The sequence below is a fragment of the Biomphalaria glabrata genome, chromosome 5 (genome assembly GCF_947242115.1).
Source record: "Biomphalaria glabrata chromosome 5, xgBioGlab47.1, whole genome shotgun sequence".
Taxonomy (NCBI): domain Eukaryota; kingdom Metazoa; phylum Mollusca; class Gastropoda; family Planorbidae; genus Biomphalaria; species Biomphalaria glabrata.
The window spans coordinates 2459719-2481213 of NC_074715.1; the positions used below are offsets into that span (position 1 = coordinate 2459719).

General features: G+C 38.4%; 1 protein-coding gene across 1 annotated transcript in view; it reads left to right on the forward strand.

Annotated features, from left to right (window-relative positions):
* LOC106059061 (uncharacterized) overlaps positions 1 to 20799 on the forward strand; it is a 40866-nt gene extending 20067 nt beyond the window's left edge. The window contains exons 11-18 of the mRNA XM_056028566.1: positions 3554 to 3763; positions 6346 to 6567; positions 8041 to 8175; positions 10752 to 10886; positions 14428 to 14565; positions 17490 to 17627; positions 18187 to 18321; positions 20131 to 20799. Of these exons, the coding sequence (XP_055884541.1) occupies positions 3554 to 3763; positions 6346 to 6567; positions 8041 to 8175; positions 10752 to 10886; positions 14428 to 14565; positions 17490 to 17627; positions 18187 to 18321; positions 20131 to 20303 (1286 nt within the window). The 3' untranslated portion in view covers positions 20304 to 20799. The remainder of the gene's footprint in view (positions 1 to 3553; positions 3764 to 6345; positions 6568 to 8040; positions 8176 to 10751; positions 10887 to 14427; positions 14566 to 17489; positions 17628 to 18186; positions 18322 to 20130) is intronic.
* Positions 20800 to 21495: the final 696 nt, after the last annotated feature.

Below are 21495 nucleotides of genomic sequence, written 5' to 3' on the forward strand. Positions count from 1 at the left end.
AATTCAACTGATTATTACATTTTATTACAGGAAAGCTGACAATGTCTTTTTTATCGCGCATAGGATTGGCGTTTTCGTAATAAATGACTCCCACAAATGACAGTTTTGTCTATTTTTCAGGAGATTTTAATAAATGCAGAACATTTCCAGGAATTTTTCGTATATATTTTGCAATTACTAATTACACATAGAATTAGCGCGGGGCCTATGAAAGCGCGGGGCGCACTGCGGCCGCATAGGTTGCAGTGGCCTAAGACCGGCCCTGCCTACAGTTAACCCTATCGCCGCCAATAGGGTTATAACAGTATTATTATTGATTTTGTGTAGAGTTTTTTTCTCAATATTGTTATAGCAAGCAGTTAAAAAAAAAGAATTGCCTTTTAAGACCTTTCAGTACACAGAGAAAATGATAGAAATCTAATTTATTTACCTAATTACCTATTTACCTAATTACCTATTTACCTAATTACCTATTTACATAATTACCTATTTACATAATTACCTATTTACATAATTACCTATTTACCTAATTACCTATTTACATAATTACCTATTTACATAATTACCTATTTACATAATTACCTATTTACCTATTTACCTAATTACCTATTTACCTAATTACCTATTTACCTAATCCAAAGATTACCAGTTATTGGTTGGATGGCTATTGTGCTAGCCACGTGACATCCTAGTAGGCAAAACAGAGGCTCAGTGTGCAAGGTTTTAAAGACATTGGGGGGAGGGGATGTTTTGAGAGACGGTTTCAGTTCTAAATTTAGGGACTCGGGGGTCACACAGCTCTAGTTAGATTTGTAATGGTCAACGATAGTCAAGCTCCAACCATGGAAACTTTAAGAAAACACGTTCTCACGATTTTTAGCTACCCCACAACATCCGTATTGTCGTAGTCCTAGTGCTTTCCCTTTGGGACCTGCCTATCGTACTAAATACTATCTAGTCCGATGGGTAATGTCTATTGTCGTGGTTACTGTCTATTTCACCCGATACTCTCTATAGAACTAGACTGTGTCTGTGCCACTGGTTTACTTTACATTGCGATAGAGACTGTCTATTTCACTAGATATCCTAGTATCCTAGATACTGTTAATCTCAGTAGATACTGTCTATCCCACTGGAAACTATCAAACACGATACTGTCTTTTTTTACTAGATACTATCCAAATGGATACTTTCTTTCCCAATGAATTATATCTGTTCCACTAGGTACTATCCGTCCCACTAGATACTGTCTGTCCGACTAGATACTGTCTGTCTCACTAGATACTGTCAGTCCCACTAGATACTTCCGTCCCACTAGGTACTGTCTGTCCCAATAGATACTGTCTGTTCCACTAGATACTGTCTGTTCCACTAGATACTGTCTGTCCCACTAGATACTGTCTGTCCTACTAGATACTGTCTGTCCTACTAGATACTGTCTGTCCCACTAGATACTGTCTGTCCCACTAGGTACTGTCTGTCCCACTAGGTACTGTCTGTCCCACTAGATACTGTCTGTCCCACTAGGTACTGTCTGTCCCACTAGATACTGTCTGTCCCACTAGGTACTGTCTGTCCCACTAGATACTGTCTGTCCCACTAGATAAAGTCTGTACCATTAGATACTGTCTGTCTCACTAGATACTGTCTGTCCCACTAGATACTGTCTGTCCCACTAGATACTGTCTGTCCCACTAGGTACTGTCTGTCCCACTAGATACTGTCTGTCCCACTAGATACTGTCTGTACCATTAGATACTGTCAGTCTCACTAGATACTTCCGTCCCACTAGGTACTGTCTGTCTCACTATATACTGTCTGTCCCACTAGATACTTCCGTCCCACTAGATACTTCCGTCCCACTAGATACTGTCTGTCCCAATAGATACTGTCTGTCCTACTAGATACTGTCTGTCCCAATAGATATTGTCCGTCCCACTAGATACTTTCGTCCCACTAGGTACTGTCTGTCCCAATAGATACTGTCTGTCTCACTAGATACTGTCTGTCCCACTAGATACTGTCTGTCCCACTAGATACTGTCTGTCCTACTAGATACTCTCTGCCTCACTAGATACTGTCTGTCCTACTAGATACTGTCTGTCCTACTAGATACTTCCGTCCCACTAGATACTGTCTGTCCTACTAGATACTGTCTGTCTCACTAGATACTGTCTGTCCTACTAGATACTGTCTGTCCTACTAGATACTGTCTGTCCTACTAGATACTATCTGTCCTACTAGATACTGTCTGTCCCACTAGATACTGTCTGTCCTACTAGATACTGTCTGCCTCACTAGATACTGTCTGTCCTACTAGATACTGTCTGTCCTACTAGATACTTCCGTCCCACTAGGTACTGTCTGTCCTACTAGATACTGTCTGTCTCACTAGATACTGTCTGTCCTACTAGATACTGTCTGTCCTACTAGATACTATCTGTCCTACTAGATACTGTCTGTCCTACTAGATACTGTCTGTCCTACTAGATACTGTCTGTCCTACTAGATACTGTCTGTCCTACTAGATACTATCTGTCCTACTAGATACTGTCTGTCCTACTAGATACTGTCTGTCCTACTAGATACTGTCTGTCCCACTTGATACTGTCTGTACCTTTAGGTACTGTCTATCTCAATAGGTACTTTCTATCCCACTAGGTACTGCCTATCCCACTTGGTAATGTCCATTCTATTAGGTACTGTCTATCCACTTGGTAATGTCCATTCTATTAGGTACTGTCTATCCTACTAGGTACTGTCTGTCTGTGAAGTGATAAAACACTAAGAACTGTATGTTTCACTAGATTTCGTCCATTTCAACGATAGTCTATTGCAATGGAAACTGTCTATTTCACTTATAATTGTCTATCTCATTGGATACTGTCTTTTATCTAGACATTATCTATCCTACTGAATATAATTTATTTCACTAGTCAATGTATAACCCACTAGACACGATTATAATAGAAATTGTCTATCCCAATGGTAGCTGAATATCCTAATAGAAATTGTCTATTCAAACGGAAACTGTCACTCACACTAGATACAGAATATCTCAACTGGAAACTGTCTATCCCACTGGAAACTGTCTATCGCACTGGAAACTGTCTATCGCACCGCAACCTGTCTAACCCACTAAAAACTGTCTAATGTCTTAAATTCCGTCTATCTTTATCCTGGCTATGCCCATGATATGGATACTGACTATTCCTCTGAATACTGTCTATCTCAATGGATGCAGTCTATGCATCTACATAGTGTCTATTCATCTGAATAATGTCTATTCTACTGAAAACTGTTTAAATTACTGGTAGGGTCAATAAAGCATGATACTGACTATTCCTCTGGAAACAGTGTATATATCTGGATCTGACCAGTAGACAAATATAGGTCTATAGAAACTTTAAACACTTTATGTAGCGTGAAGGAATACTTATTGCTATGTTTTTCTTTAAAACGAATTTGCTAAAAATAAAAAAAAATAAAAGGTAAGTCAGACTCAACACACATCGTTTAGATATTGCATTTTTTTATATATATTTTGTTGCAGGAAGAAATCTAGCGTACAGGCAAGAGGTTGAGCAGACGTCCATCAGATACGACACATATTTGGGTGCACCTTGGAGAGCCATTGATGGTGTCAGAGGTGGTATATATTTAGAACATGGCTGTGCCAGCCTTAAAAGCGAAGAAGACAACATGTTCAATCTTACATTCAGGAGACCACCAATACTCAATCGAATCGACTTCTACAACAGAGGTAACAGATATGGGACATTATAAGCCAGTGCCGGTTTCTAGTATATAGAGGCCCCTTGACAAAATTTGTGAAGTGGCCTAACTCTCTTTAAGAAACAATATAAATGCAGTTAATAGATCTAAATTTGTCATAAAATTAATAATAATAATTTTAATAAGAATAATAATGTTTAGCTTTATAATATGAGAATCTGCCTACCGTGGTCACCATAACCGAGTCGCAAAACTAACACACCAACACCTGGCTTTGACACAGAATTTGATTAATGTGAATCCCACTCCATAATATAAATACTCGCCACTAGAGGTTCTCGAGTCAACCGATCACATATTATTCAGGGATAGGCCTATTTTGATTGACAAAACGGTTGATGTTAATCTGCTTAACTATTGTTAATTAACAAAACGGTTGATGTTAATCTCCTTAACTATTGTTAATGAACAAAAAAGAAAAACGCTACCATCATTGACATCGCTGTACCACTATCTCATAATACAAGAAAAAACAAAAAGGAAAAACAAAGAAAATATTGGAACCTAAGTTTGGAAATTAAGCTGTTTATTATGGAAGTTGTCTGAAATAATAATAAATCATATAAGTAAAAATGTAAAGTTCCTCTTTCAGACCTTGCGATCTATAGGGCAATGCATGTTAAGGGCATCTGTTTCTTTGGCCAACGGTCAACAAGCAGGGTGTCATGTGGTCGTCACAACGACCAACGGCCTTTATTTTTCCCAAATAAAGTCAGGTACCTATTAGATTTGGGTGGACTAAACATTTCCGAGGTGCAAAATTTTAGTCTTTACAGAGAATCGAACCCAGGACCCCAGGCTTGGTTGCCAAGCCACTCAGCAACCGGACCCCATATTGTTATTTCAACTGAGGGGATAATGACAAATGACATTAAAGATACCTTCAAGGCCCTAAACCTATCCCTGTAAAGATTCTCCTTGCCTATCAGAAGGCGTTACTTCTGCAGACCTTCCACCTCACAAAAATAATTTTTCAGTTAAAAGGAGACTACTATTAATTTTGTTTCTCTGTAACTAAGGTTGAACCTGCCAGTGCCAGAGAATGAATATTATACAGTTTTTATTCATAATAATAATAATAATTTATATTTCAAAACTTAATTTAAAGGGGAAGAACTCGGCTTAAATCATACCTACCTATAATGTAAAGGTAATTTCCCTTATTTAATATCAACCAAAGTAATTAATTACCAATAATTGATTGACCTATTGAGTATCTTTGTTTATTGACTTATGTTATATTAGGTACAATAAATAATTGTTTACAGTATCGACTTGATCGGAGAAAGCGTGAGGAAGAAACAGCATTAATAATTTTTAAGGGGACTTAACCCTACAAATCAAAGCAGTAACATTCATAACAAACGAATATTCACATTTGACTAGAGTAACATCATTACTAAAATCACTAAATTTAGAAAGTCTTCAGGACAGAAGACCTAAAAGTAAAGTAGCAATTATACATAAAACACCGGACCATAATTTTAAATACAAAAATAAAAACTAATACAATACTCAGAAAAACACAAAGATAGAGGCACATTCCTAGTCCCATATGCTAGGACAAATTTGTACAAAAACTCCTTCTTCCCTAGTGCTATTAGCGCATGGGATGGGTTGCATGAGCCAGTCAGGAAAACCAATGACTTGGCAGAATTTAAGTCATTGGTTAATATGCATGACTAAATGCATGACGAGTAGGACGTAATCATCTTTTTTTTTTGAAGTAACGTCTGTATTATATAAGATAAGACAATTAAGTTTAAGAAACTTTAACTTAAGACGGTCAAACGGTCGAGTTTTCCACGTATGACCAACGCGTTAGTAATTCCGCGATATACATGAACTGTTAAATTTTCAGGCAAATTGTTAGGACAGTTTTAAGATCCCACACTTTACCTTCTTGTAAAAATAAAATGCGCAACTTTTTAGGCAATAGACTTCAGACTAGATATAGGTCGAACTAGCCATCTTGCTCAATTCATACATATCTATGGTCTATGATATCTATGACATATACCTAATTAACATTTAAGTTCACAAGCAAGATGGATAGATCGATAGATAGATAGATAGATAAATAAATAGATAGATAGATAGATATAGATTAGATAGATTGATAGATAGATTAGATAGATAGATTGATAGATAGATTAGATAGATAGATTAGATAGATAGATTAGATAGATAGATGGATGGATGGATGGATGGATGAATAGATAGATAAATAAATAGATAGATAGATAGATATAGATTAGATAGATTGATAGATAGATTAGATAGATAGATTAGATAGATAGATGGATGGATGGATGGATGGATAGATAGATAGATATATAGATAGATTGATAGATAAATGGATGGATAGATAGATAGATAGATAGATAGATAGATAGATAGATAGATAGATAGATAGATAGATGGATGGATGGATGGATGGATGGATGGATGGAAGGATGGATGGATGGATGGATGGATAGATAGATAGATAGATAGATAGATAGATAGATAGATATGAAGTTTCTTGTTTCTATCTCAACGATCTCACAGATGACAACTTCAGCAATCGTTTCAACAATTTTAAAATGAAATTATACAATGCAACTGGCTGTGTGCTCTACACATACAATGACCAATCAACTGACCTTGACAAGACGTATTACATGGTACAAATCCCTAAATATCTTTCCTCGCCCATCTGGAGGATATCTGTGTCGGCAATGTATGGAAATCGCCCAATGTTGACAATCTGTGAACTCGAAGCATTCGGAGGTTTGACATTTCTTTATATTCTTATCTTATATTCTTATCTTATGTTCTTATCTTATAGAATACAGACCTTACATTAGAAAATGAAAATGATTACGTCGTAGGCGTATCCCTAAGTCAATGTAGTCATACATGTTAATAAAAGACTTAAACTCTTCTAAGATTTTTTTTTTATGGCTGACTCAGGCAACCCGTTAGGTGCTCTAATTTCTATAGGAAAGAAAGAGTATATGAACAAATCTGACCTAACATGTGCAACAAATAAAATATGGTGTCATCATGCCTTTCTGTCTGAGTGTTTCATTAATGTTGCTTTTTTAGGGGCCCCCGAAAGGGGAAAAGACGCTATTAGTTTTGTATGGCCTGTCTGTCCGTCCGTCCCGTTTAGATCTCGTAAACTAGAAAAGATAGTGAAAATCCGACATCACAATATTTAAGACCATTCAAAGTTCTGATGCATCTGCTAATTTTTTCTTTTCTGAAAGCGAAAAAGTTAGTTTTTTAAATCACATGTGAGTAGTTTTTTCATAAAAATACACGACGTTACAACTTTTTCACTATTAATAGTAACAAACACTCTTTTTTATGGGCGGCAACTGTTAATCATATTTTAAACACATTTATGCAAATGGTTGTAGTTTTTTGGTCAAAATAATAAGACATTAGTTAGGCCAGGTTCACATCTAACTTCACATTCACTTTCACCTATTCTTTAGTCTGCTGGACCGCTGGGCACCACATGAGATCTGTTAACCTTTTTTTCTCCATTATTTTTGTCTTTGATAGAATTTCATTCTGATAATATTGAAACCTGCCTTTTTACGTGCCTGGATGAAGCACCTCGTGGATAGATGTTGGGTCCGAGACCCTACACTAACTGTCTTTGTAACCTTGTTTTTTTTTTTTTTTTTGGTATTTGAAGATTATGGTTTAGTGTTTTATGAATAATAGCTACTTTACTTTCAAATGATTGTAAAATAAAAGGTGTTTAAGTTAGCATTGATTATGCAAACCGTATCAGAAAGTATTTCTCTAACAATAAAAGCATTTCAAATATACTTTTAAAAAAGACACAACCTAAACGATACAGTATAGTGTGTGTTGTCTTAGTTCCCGAGGACTAATAATAGAAAAGAAAGAAAAAATTGTTTATTTTTCGCTTCTTTTAGAGTGAATATTTTGCATTGATATAGATTACATTTTAATAGAGTTTTTTTGCGTCATCAATACTTGATGATCCTTTGCAGACTGTGCGTAAAATTATTCTTTACTTTAATTATGGCCATACATCCGAAAATTCAAGAAAGCGATAGTTCTTTCAAAACTTATATTGGATTTATATCTAGACCTAGTTAAAAAAAAAACCAAACAAAAAATGCATTTGCATGCTTTGAAAAATATAATTATGGCCAACGAGTCCGCGTGCCACAGTTTAAGAACCATTGCTCTTTATAAACTTGTTGGAATCTCTAACAGATTGTGTCAAAGGAACCTGGGGGCTCGACTGTAATCAAAGTTGTCCAGAGCACTGTAATGAAGGCTGTAATACTATGGATGGGACATGTTCAAGTTTGTGTATGTTTGGTCGCATTTTGCCAGATTGTCGACAAGGTAAACGTTAATGGTAGACTCTGGGACCATATTTTATGATGGTCTCTTTTCATTTTGAGAACCACTGAGAATAAAAATAGTTTTCTCCGTTTTTATTGTCTTTTAACTATTGGCAAGTTTGTGACTTATCCATTTTCTTTTTTACATTCTTTTCTTATTGGATGCGTGGTTGAGGGGCTTAAGTACACTTGGCTTGGTTTGGCTTGGTTTGGCTTGGCTTGGTTTGGTTTGGTTTAGCTTGGCTTGGCTTGGTTTGGCTTGGCTTGGTTTGGTTTGGTTTGGTTTAGCTTGGCTTGGCTTGGTTTGGATTGGCTTGGTTTGGATTGGCTTGGTTTGGCTTGGCTTGGTTTGGCTTGGCTTGGTTTAGCTTGGCTTGGTTTGGCTTGGTTTGGTTTGGCTTGGTTTGGCTTGGCTTGGTTTGGCTTGGTTTGGCTTGGTTTGGTTTGGCTTGGCTTGGTTTGGATTGGTTTGGATTGGTTGGCTTGGCTTGGCTTGGTTTAGCTTGGCTTGGTTTGGCTTGGCTTGGCTTGGCTTGGTTTGGCTTGGCTTGGTTTGGATTGGTTTGGATTGGTTGGCTTGGTTTAGCTTGGCTTGGTTTGGCTTGGCTTGGCTTGGCTTGGTTTGGCTTGGCTTGGCTTGGTTTAGCTTGGCTTGGCTTGGTTTGGATTGGTTTGGCTTGGCTTGGTTTGGCTTGGCTTGGTTTGGTTTGTCTTGGCTTGGCTTGGTTTAGCTTGGCTTGGCTTGGTTTGGCTTGGCTTGGCTTGGTTTGGCTTGGCTTGGCTTGGCTTGGCTTGGTTTGGATTGGCTTGGCTTGGTTTGGCTTGGCTTGGCTTGGCTTGGCTTGGCTTGGCTTGGTTTGGCTTGGTTTGGCTTGGCTTGGTTTGGATTGGCTTGGCTTGGCTTGGCTTGGTTTAGCTTGGCTTGGTTTGGCTTGGCTTGGTTTAGCTTGGCTTGGCTACCTATGAAGGGGACTCTAGGTTTAACACCCGACTCGAGCAGAGTTGTGTTTACTGAGCGCCTAAAGATTTTTTGTTTCTTTCGCTGTCTTTAATTTTCCTTTTCTGTATTTCTCTGTTACTTGTTTTATTCTTGTTTGTTTGTCTGTTTTTATCTTTTTTTAATTTCTGTCTTTCCATTTTTTATTTTCCTGCGGTAGGAAGGGGGGGGGGCAGGAGTATATGACGTGGGTCTACCATGGATGTCTACATTCTTTACAAGAGAAAAAAAGGGCTCTTTAGACCCGATTCGTTTTTTTTTAAATTCATATTATCTTCTTATCTTATAAAATACAGACGTTAGTTTAAAAAGAAGATGATTACGTCCTACGTGTGTCCCTAGGTTACTGCAGCCATGAATTTATAATTTGTGGTCCAATTCGGTCAAGGCTACACACTGGCAAATGTATGCTGTTGAATGAATAAAACAAGCATATTTTCACCATTCGCTTCCATATCTTTTAACTTTACAATGTAACGGATGTATGTATATGTATTTCTACAGTTAAAGCTCCCCTTTCGGACCTTGTGATCTATAGGGCAGAAGATATTAAGGTCAACTGTTTATGTGGCCAACGGTTAAGGAGGGTGCCATGTGGTCAGCACTACCAACCGCCTTTTCTTTTTCCCACCAGGTACCCATTAGAGCTGGATGGACTTAGAGGCTCCCCAAAGATCCCGAAATTTAAAAAATCCCAGTTTTCAACAGAATTCGAACCCGGGACCCCCGTTTCGGAAATCAAGCGTTTTACCGCTCAGCCACCGCACTTCATATTTTTTCATCATCCTGATAATAATCCTTAGATGCCAGGGTATGCTGTATGGTGTATTGCGTATGAGAGTACGTACAAGAAACATATATCGTCACAAAGATCAATGGACAGTAACTAAGTCCTCTCAGGATGAAACAGAATAACGAGCTTTAATACAGAATGGGTAACAGTCAAGTCAGTAACTAGATATGATATTATCCTTTTGAGAGCCCTAAAAGTCTACATCAATAATCTCTAACCCCATGTCCTCAATAAAAACGTCGCGTTGAAAGTCTGTCTAGTACAGTGCGTATCTAGACTAAACTAAAGTTTCCCTTTCAGACCTTGTGGTCTAGAGGGCAGATGATGTAAAGGTCATCTGTTTCAGTGGCTTAAGTTTAACAAGAGTGTCATGTGGCCAGCACAACGAACAACCGCCTTTACTTTTTCGCTATTAATGTCAGGTGGGTGGACTCAGTGGCGCCCAAAGATCCCGAAATTAAAAATCCATGTCGAACCCGGGATCCTCGGTTCTGAAGCCAGCGCGTTATCGAACAGCCACCGCGCCTCACAGACTAAACTAAGTGCCTAGTAATAAACTTTATATACCCATCCTATTAGAGCTGGGTGGACTCAAAGGCACCCAAAGATCCCGAAATTAAAAATCCATGTCGAACCCGGGACCCTCGGTTCTGAAGCCAGCGTTTTACCTCACAGCCACCTCGCCTCATAGACTAAACTATGTGCCTAGTAATAAACATTATATACCCATCCTCCTCAGGACATGACAAAAAACAAATGATATTTACAATAAAACTGATATTTTTAGCTTGTTCTATGGGAAAATGGGGACCAGAATGTGAGAAAAACTGTTCGAAAAATTGCTACAGGGGATGCAACATTAACACTGGCCTATGTGATAACGGCTGCATTGGCTTCAGTGATCCGCCTCACTGTAAAACGGGTAAGTACAAGTTGTGATAATTTCTGTTTCTTTATTGCCTGATATTTCTTCTTATGCTAATCACTAGCCGAATATTACCAGCGGTCTTCGGGCCTTAGTTTGGGTATCACAGATCTAATTAGGTACTTTTTGTCTGTTTTTAAGGCCCTGCGATCCTGGGCATGCTACCCTGCTCATAGTGGCGGCCGGGTGGAAACGATCGTATGAGGAAACGATTAGGCTAAAGGGTAGCAAAACAAGACACCCGTGGGGGTGCCTAAGGGGGTGCGAGAGCATCCTCATTGCACTGTGCGGAGTTGTTAAAAAGCTCCCACAACCTTGTCACAATCCAGGCGCTGTTCCTCTAGGGGCCGTTACATAAATGGCGTGTCCCGCACAGTTAGCCTGGTATAGAAAAGGAAAATGGCGTGGATCTTAGTGTACGCGGCCTCTTGCCGTGAGTCTGACCCACCCGCCAGACAGAACAGTGTACACTGTTCTCATTCAGGCCAGTGAGAGTTAGCTCTTGTTCACTTTGCTGGCCTAGAGTTCCAAGAGCCGAAGGCTCAACTCTACCTGACAGTTTCAAGAAGAAGAAGAAGAAAAGGCCCTGCGATTGTGGTAGGGACATTAAACATACACTACTGTCTCCGCCATGATATAAGGGACACAATGAAACTAAATCTGAGAATAGAAAGTGGCAGGAATGACTTGTTACACTTTGTATCAGACAGACACAGTTAATATAAATTCTGTATAAACAGTTCACAAAGAGTACGAAGCTTCATTTCTAGTATTGAGAGATATTAAATTACGACATTGTTTGTTCTGATTTTTCAATAGAAATATAATAATTGAAAAAAAAAAAAGTTTTTTTTTTATAATTAGCATATTTTCAGCAGGAGGAATAACGCTTGGCTACCGAATCAAGGGCCCGGGTTTGAATCCTGGTAAAAACTAGAGGAGTCGCGGTGGCTTAGCGGTAAAGCGCTGGGCTTCTGAACCGGATGTCCCGGGTTCGAATCCTGGTGAAGACTGAATTTTTAATTTCGGGATCTTTAGGCGCCTCTAAGTCCACCCAGCTCTAATGGGTACCTGAAATTAGTTGGGAAATAGTAAAGGCGGTGGGTCGTTGTGCTAGCCACATGACACCCTCGTTCACCGCAGAACTGTATGAGCTTTACAAGATATGAAAGGGTAGCTTTAAATTTACTTTTTTTTTTTATATTTTCACCAATTAATATAAACTAGTGATGCCCAATCTACGGCCCGCGGTCCAGATCCGGGACGGAACCACGTAACCATGTAAGTACAAGAATTAATGACTAAGTACTAAATCCACAAGTTGCCATTCAAAAAGTTTTAGTTTAATTTCTTTTCGCTATGTGTACCTTTACGGTCATATGGCCCGCGACACGAGTGTCGGAAATTTAACTGGCCCGCAGGTTGAATTGGATTGGGCATGACTGATATAGTCCATCAGAATATACAATTGTGCTCGTTTTCTTGTGAAAGACTTAAATTTCAGCTCGTGTTCCTGTTCAAAGCGCGACCACACGTTTTGGAAGCTTAACGCCAGTTTTGTGTTTCCCGTCTCCTCCACAGCGTGTGACGGCTTCCATTACGGAGCTGATTGTAGTAAAGAGTGCAACAGTTCTTGCTTCGACAGCAAATGTAACGGCACTACAGGTCTCTGCCTCGTGGGCTGTAATGGATATTCCGATCCGCCTTACTGCACAATGGGCAAGTACTTTTGTACAATTAGCATCTGCAATTAGCTTCAAATTAGCATTCAGGAATTCCCGATATCATTTCTCACATACTTTTATAGTACAATAACATAATAATAATTGATATAAAATTCTCTTTATGGCTTAAGAGCTTGGACAAGAAGTAAAGGAAAGATCACTCTTTTATTTCTGCAAGTCGAACTACAGTTACCATACAAAAAAAAAAAAAAGATGGGGGGAACAAGTAGTATTCACCCGTTAAAAAATATCGGGGCCGGACTTAACCATTATGACCAAGATGTCATGGATAGATCACTCTTTTTTTTTATTTTTACTCCACGTAGTTTTAGCGGCGGACTGAATCGTTGTGGGGCCCTATGCGAAACGGATTTCGCGGGACCAAGTTTGGGTAGGGAGGGATATGGATAATATGTGAAATTTAAGAGTTTGTATTAGAAAATAAATTCGTCTTTGCGTTTTATTCATTCTTTACTACGTACAGAACTACTTTTCGAGCCTTGCGTGTAGCGAAGTCATACAGTATAGTTCACTCTCAAGAATTACCAAATGTTTCAATCTATCTACGAGAATTGTTGACCTCAAGTAATTCTTCATTAGTTTGAGGCACGAGAAGCTTCTTTCACTAGATTCCACAATTACGGGTATTGCATAAGCGTGTTCGAGAGGCCAAGTGCGCTTGAACTTGGCTTGACTTGGCTACCTAGAAGTGGGCTGGAGGTTCGACACCCGACTCGGGCAGAGTTGTGTTTACTGAGCGCCTAAAGGCAGCACAGAAAACCAACTCCTAGATAACCCCCCCCCCCCACTGGTCCGCAAATGAGATTGGACCAACAAAGCGCTCTGAGCATGCTATAAGTATGAAAGTGTCACTATATAAAAGCTGTAATCGCGCGTAGGATGTGCAATTTCCATATTAAATGACAATTTTTGTATAAATATTTCAGGACATTTGTATGAGTTTTTAAAAGATTTTAATAATTTCTGGACATTTTCTGGACTTTTTCGTATATTTTGCAAATTCAGGAGATTTCCAGGAGCTCTTGGTAAATCAGGAGGCCGCGGGAAATCTGTTATAAGTTATAAAATGGTTTCATTTAAGAATTTTTACATCGAGAATTACCGCGGGTTCTATGAAAGTTCGGGGAAAACTGCGGACGGATAGGTTGCAGTGACCTAAGGCCAGCCCTGCAAAACAGCAGCGTATTCTACGCGACCGGTCGACTATTAATAATAATAATAATAATAATATAAAATAATAATAATGTCCTGATCTGCTGTTCATTGCTTTAAAAAAAAAGAAAACGCTATCATTATTAACATCGCCGTACCACTGTCTCATAATTTAAGAAAAAACTGAGATGGAAGCCTAACCATGATTAAATGGCTATACGAAAAGAATATATATATCAAGGGGTTCATCTGATTTTTTAAAAAATGACTTGAAAATGTTTTAAGTAATATATTATTGTAATGTAGTTAATCAAAGTAATAGGTTTTGCTTTTATTTGCGAGAGACCTAGATATACCAATATAGGCTTGACCTTCAGCTATCCTTTAGTCTGTTTGGGGAACCAAACGAGATCTGTAAACCGTTTTTCTCCATTCCTCTCTGTCTTTAGCCATGGCAGGGCCTCCCATTTTTTGTGTTTGTTGTCTTCGCATTGCTTTTTTTGTCTGCCTCTTCTTTTTCCTGGTTCTGTGCCTTGAAGGAAGGTCTTTGCGAGCCCAAAAGTCCTTGTCATATAGTCATTGTTTCACGTTAAGTGAATACTAAGATAAAAAAATAATTTATGTATGCTATTCTCTTGCAGCTTGCTTAAATATGACGCATGGTATCAACTGTTTCAAGAAATGCCCAGTGAAATGCCTAAACATGACGTGTCATCACCTAACTCACAGCTGCCTCCAAGGATGTAATGGTTACAGGGACTTTCCGAACTGCACCCAGAGTAAGGAAAGAATGAAAGATTTTCTTTTTCTATCTGGGAAGATTTCTTTCTTCCCTTTTCCTCTTCTCGGGTCAAGTGGAATTTCTGCACAATTATTAGTAGTCAATCATAATACATGGTGGCGTGGTAGCTGAGCGGTAAGGCGCTTGGCTTCCGAACCGAAGTTCCCGGGTTCGAATCCTGTGAAGACTGTGATTTTTAATGTCGGGTTCTTTGGGCGCCTCTGTGTCTACCCAGTTCTAATGGATACCTGAAAATAGGTGGGGAAAAGTAAAGGCGGTTGGTCGTTGTGCTGGCCACATGACACCCTCGTTAACCATAGGCCACAGAAATAGATGATCTTCACATCATCTGCCCTATAGAATACAACGTCTGAATGGGGAACTTCACTTACTTTTAATGATAATACATGAATCCAAGGCCGGCCTTAGGTAATCGTAGGCCCTAAACAAAGTAAATTTGTTGACCGAAAAAAAACAACAACTAAACACTATGAAATTTAAAAAAAAACAACGCAATTTCAAGTTTTTGGGTTCAATCAAAGCAAGTAACGAAATTAAAATTAAGTACCTCGTCCAATGCTCGTGTACGTATTGATGCACCAGACTCGAAATAACGTTTTGACATTTTTGCCAACTGGAAGAAACACGTTTCTTCTAGCATAGGTAGTCAAACAAGCAAAATATTTAAAAAAATCCTTTAGAAAAGGCTTATCTAAAGTAAAAAACTCCCTCCTTAAAACTGGATCTACCAATCATGTACAATTTATTTCCCTTATTTGATATCAAACAAAATAATTAATTACCAATATTTAATTGGCATATAGTGTATTTTTTGTTTATTGATTCAGGTTTTGTTAGGTACAATCAATAGTTGCTTGATGGGAGAATGCGTGAAGGAGAAATAGCGTTAAAAAGTATTAAAGCGGACTAAACCCGACACATTTAGCCATATCTTTGAATACCGAATACTTATTTTTTTATTGATGCTATTAAACCAAATAATGAATTTCTAATAATTAATTTCTCATTGGTTACTTTTATTTATATTGACTCATGTCTAGTCTATGTCAATGAATAATCGTGCGAAGTTTCATCTTGATCCGAGTAGGGGTGTGGGAGAAATAAAGTGGACACACTTTTTACCAGACAGGGACAGACAGAGTGAGTTGATATAAGCTTGTAAAAAAATTATTTCTGAGTTCTAGCATATTTTTTCAATGTGATGGCATCGCCGTATTTTGCTTCGGGACATTGTTTAATTTATCTGTAAAATGTCTAATCTTTTTTGAGTCGTAAATATTTTGCATATTATCTGAGCTGATGATGGCGCAAACAGCATGACCACTGCACTTATTTTTATAATAAATTTATGTATATTGTTTTTTTTTTAAATTATTTTTATTGCTTTTGTTTAATGCAATTTTCATGCTGATAGCCTGTTGAGAGCGTTATAGTTCGAACACATTTGTGGACCAATGGTGGGAGGGTGGGGGGTGTTTGGAGGAGCATATACGTGATGCATAGTGTGTGTGTTTATTTATTTAATTGTTTGCAATTTAAGTTATTAACATGGTTTATTCAAGGGGGATAATAAGTGTATCACGTTGTCAATTTTTAACATTTACATTATTTATATGGACATGTAGTAAATCTCCTAAATGTTTTTGTCTTGTATGTAAATAAATTCTATGACACTCTTAATCTAGTGTTGATTTGTTAGTATAAACCTTGTTCATACTAAAGTATCTAAAAATAGCCTAGGTTTCACCTTCCTGATTTATTGAGAGTACATTCAGTACACGTTATTAGTATCATACCATTAATCAAGCCTACTGTGTACCACTCAACATTGTACATTTGGGTCTGTTATGATGCGGATTCCTTAAAGCGTTGGTAGTTTCTATGCAAGGGCAAGTATACTTGTACCAGTTCATTATATACATTTATTATACAACTTTACAATACATAAGTTTCAATCTTTCCAACATGAGTTCTAATTACAGGTCTGATTTCGCTCTCCGTAAAATGTCTGTCTCTAAAATCTAACTTACACAACTCAGGCCTTAAAATACTTTGTCTCTCCACTTACTTTGTACAGGTACTTGTACAAACACATCAAGTAGACCCTTTTATTGTCTCGCGTCTCACACTTGCGTCTCACACTTGCGTCTCACACTCGCGTCTCACAGTCACCCACCCGTATCGTCTCACCAAACTCTCTCTCTCTCATCCAGACATTGGCACACAGGTCCTCTCGTCTCTCCAGTCTTCACAGGGCTCATCTAGTAAAAAAGTAAAGTTCCCTTCTCTGACCTTGCTATCTAAAGGGTAGATGATGTTAAGGTCATCTGCTTCTTGGCCAACGGTTAACGAGCAGGGTGTCATGTGGCCAGCACAACGACCAACCTTCTTTACTTCCCCAACTAAAGTCAGGTACTCATTAGCTTTGAATGGACTCAGAGGCGCCCTAAAAATCTCAAGATTCAAAATCCCAGTCTTCACCGAGAATCGAACCCAGGACCCTAGATTCGAATGCTAAGCGTTTAACCACTTAGTCACCTCGCATTCCGTTGTTATTTCAATTGAGGGAATAATGACAACTGACCTCTTAGATATATCTATACATATCTATACATGTCTGTCTGTGGTCAATTCTGGTGTACAGGCCACCAACCAGCTTCCTCCAGGCATCTCGGTTCTGGGCGAGTCTCTCCAACTGTCTCCACGTCTTGCCTATATACCTGTATACCTATCTGTCTATATCGCTGTCTTTATAGTAGAGAGTTCAGACTAAGCTCTTTACAGCTTCCAATAGCAAATACAACACTGTTCGAGTCGGGATTCGAACTAAAGCCTCCAAGGTAGCCAATCGGTTTTCACCACTTATCCACAATCCTATATTGTTAATACTTTTTTTTCCAGAATGTTCCAATACAATGTATGGACCCAACTGTCTCCAAAAGTGTAGCCAAAAATGCTATCGGGAAGAATGCCACTACCAAACTGGGGAGTGTACTTTGGGCTGTAATAGTTTTAGCGACCCACCAGAGTGTGGAACAAGTGAGTTTTTTTTTTTAATTTATTATCATTGACCACCAACATTATTACCATTATCTTAAATATAATCTTTAATAATCATTAATCTTCATCATTCTCATCGCAACAACGCTCTTACCGTCAACGCCATCTTCAACAAAGACATCATTATCATCATTAGCGTACATTATCATCATTAGCGTACATTATCATCATGGAGTATGGCCGGAAGTTTGGGAGCAATGTGGAAGGTGGAACATGGACACAGATCTCAAAACCGGCCCAAAATTATTTTTCCTAGAAATTTAGCAGTTGTTGTATATTGCAGGGAAAAGGGTTACTAGCTCGTTGGCCACAGGGGAAAACTCTAAGTTGACCATTACAATTTTCAAAGTAAAATAAATAGTACATTTATATTTAGATCTAACTATCTAGATTTAGATATATGTAGAAAAATCCTGAGGTAGATCAAATAATATAAACTGAAAACGACATTACATGATCTTTGTGATGTTCTAGATAGCTCAAACTCTCTTTGTACAAATTGTGTTAACATTTTATTTTTGTGTCTATTTCGTTTAAGTGTGTGTTAACGGCAGTCACGGCCTAAACTGTATCTGCCACGAATTCTGCGAGGAGTGCAACACTTCTAGTTCCAAGTGCTTCCGTTGTAAAATTGGATTTCACAGAGATCCTACCCACAATCAATGCTTAGAAGGTAAAGCATCATTTCCTTACGTTGTGTTCTAGAGGGCATACGATTTCTGGGGCAAGCGGTTAACGAGGGTGTCATGTAGTCAGCATAACGACCACAGACTTCATTCTCCCAACTAAGAGAAGAAAAAAAAAGGGTAAAGTTCCTGTTTCAGACCTTGCGATTAACAGGGGCAGACGATGTTAATGTCATCAGTTTCTTTGGCTAATGGCTAACGAGTAGGGTGTCATGTGGCCAGCACAAAGACCAACTGCCTTTACTTTTCCCTAATGTCAGGTACACATCAGGGTTGGGTGAACATAGGGGCCCCCTAAAAAAATCACGAAATTCAAAATTCCAGTCTTCACCGGGTTCGAAGCCAGGACCCCAGGTTTGGATGCCAAGTGATTAACCACTCCGCCACTGTTCCCACCAAATAATGCCTATTAGATTTTGATGTCCTTAGGAGCGTCCCTAACCCTAACCCTAATCCCGAAATAAATTTCTAGTCTTCATCGAGCGCTTTGCAACTAAGCTCTCACGCCTTCCACGCAACTGAGCTCTCACGATTGCCACGCAACTAAGCCCTCAAGCCTCACATTGAACTAAGCCCTAACGCCTCCCATGCAACTAAGCCCTCAAACCTCCCATGCAACTAAGCCCCTACGCCTCCCATGCAACTAAGCCCTCACGCCTACCATGCAACTAAGCCCTCAAGCCTCCCACGCAACTAAGCCCTCACATCTTCCACGCAACTAAGAGCTCAAGCCTCACATTGAACTAAGCCCAGCCTCCCATGCAACTAAGCCCTCACGCCTGTCATGCAACTAAGCCCTCACGCCTCCCATGCAACTAAACCCTCATGCCTCCTATGCTACTAAGCCCTCACGCCTCCCATGCTACTAAGCCCTCACGCCTCCAATGCAACTAAGACCACGCCTCCAATGCAACTAAGGCCACGCCTCCAATGCAACTAAGCCTCAAGCCTCACATGCATCTAGGCCTTCCATTCAGAAGACACGTATATCCTTTTTATTTTGTATGTTACATCTAAAACATAAATGATGGTGGCTAACATGCGACTACCTTGATTCAAATGCGTAGAAAGAGATGGTGTCACCCGATGCGACATAGTGCCACCAAAGTCCTAATCATCACTTCCTCGGATACGAATGTTGATTTTTCTGTATCTACATGGTGTCTATGTTTTTTTTTTTAAAGTATTGATTTATTTATTAGGGAGGTGCGGTGGCTGAGCGGTAAAGCGCTTGGGGTCCGGGGTTCGAATCCTGTTGGAAACTGAGATTTTTCATTTCGGGATCTTAAATAAATTAACATTCATGAACATTTTTGCGCATTGTCTTCTAGGTCTAGATCTAAATGCTTATCATTGGACTATTAAAAGGTGTACTAGAGCTGTACATTCGCTTAACCAGAAGTCTTTCTTCGTGGAGAAGGGAGCGGGGTAAAACAAAATGCTTCGAAGTCTAAAATTAACAAATTTCCAGAAGAAAAACATTCGCTCTATATGTTGCATAAAGGAGTTATTTTTTTTTGTCATCTCTTTACAAACTTCGTACAAAATAAAAACACGTTAAATGAAGGAAATTCCGGATGTTTAGCAAAGGGAAACTATTCTAGATAAAAAATTAAGCAATAAAAAACAAGAATTGGAGAAATGGAAACGAAAAAAATAAATTTGAAATAGCCGATGCCCCCAGCGTTGGTCCGACTTTTTTCCCCCTTTTTAAAATCAACGTCCTGTGCGTTGTTGCGGAGCCAAAGAGTTAACAAAAAAAGTATTTTTAATGTTTTTTTTTTTTGGTTTTACAGTAAAAGCTGAGTGGCACTCAAAGGCATCGGACTCGCCGGATCAAAGGCTTCTTATCCCGCTGGTTATATTTCTATTTGCAGTCCTGGAAACTCTCATCGCCCTGTTAGTTTTGATCCGGCGTCGACGCCGAGGGCAAAGGTTAAATAAGGATAGTGAACAGTCCGAAACGTAGCCATTAGCTGTATATCATTAGCTGTATATCATTAGCTGTATATCATTAGCTGTATATCATTAGCTGTATATCATTAGCTGTATATCATAAGCTGTGTATCATTAGCTGTGTATCATTATCTGTGTATCATTAGCTGTGTATCATTAGCTGTATATCATTAGCTGTATATCATTAGCTGTATACCATTAGCTGTATATCATTAGCTGTATACCATTAGCTGTATATCATTAGCTGTATACCATTAGCTGTATACCATTAGCTGTATATCATTAGCTGTATATCATTAGCTGTGTATCATTAGCTGTGTATCATTAGCTGTGTATCATTATCTGTGTATCATTAGCTGTATATCATTAGCTTTATATCATTAGCTGTGTATCATTAGCTGTACATCATTAGCTGTATATCATTAGCTGTATATCATTAGCTGTATATCCGTTTGTCCGTAATCTATGTATGCAGTTAAAAAGATGAGATGAAATGTTAATTTTAAATTAAAAACAAAGTAAAAATAAAACTTGTATCTCAACCTGTTTTATGTCGTACATGTCCAGCATTTATTATTTTTAATTTAATTACAAACGCATGGATTTGAAATCCGTCTGTGAGTCTGTCTGTCCGTCTGTCATGTAAAAAGTTAGTACACGCTAATTCTCCTATACACAAATCTTGGATAAAGTTGAAATTTTGCACAATTATTTCTTGTACCTGACAAAAGAATAATATTCTTTTTTAAATTCAATAAATAGTTAATAAAAACTATTAGTAATTAACTTTAAAAAAAAAAAATTGATATCAAAATAGGAAAAAAAATTGTACTTCAAAGATGTGGTGGTACAAGTTGAATTATTCCCCTTTATACTTTGTGTCCAACAGACAATCTAATAGGTGAAGGTGATAGTTTGCGTTGAGAATTAGATCGCCGCTAAAAAAGTTTGATATAAAAGGTAACTATAAAACCTTCTATTTTCATAAGCGCTTCGCTGGCACAGCGGTTTATATTATAAAGTAGAAGCTTCGGCCCTCGAGTCCATTCGAATTTAAGACTCACAACTTCTCTTTAGAAATAAAATGCATTTAAAAAAGCGATCACGGTGACATTCACCCAGATATCCCCCTTCTTTCTGTCCCTCCCACTTTCCCAACAAGTAATATGATATTAGCGCGTTGAAAAAAGCTAAAAATATGACAT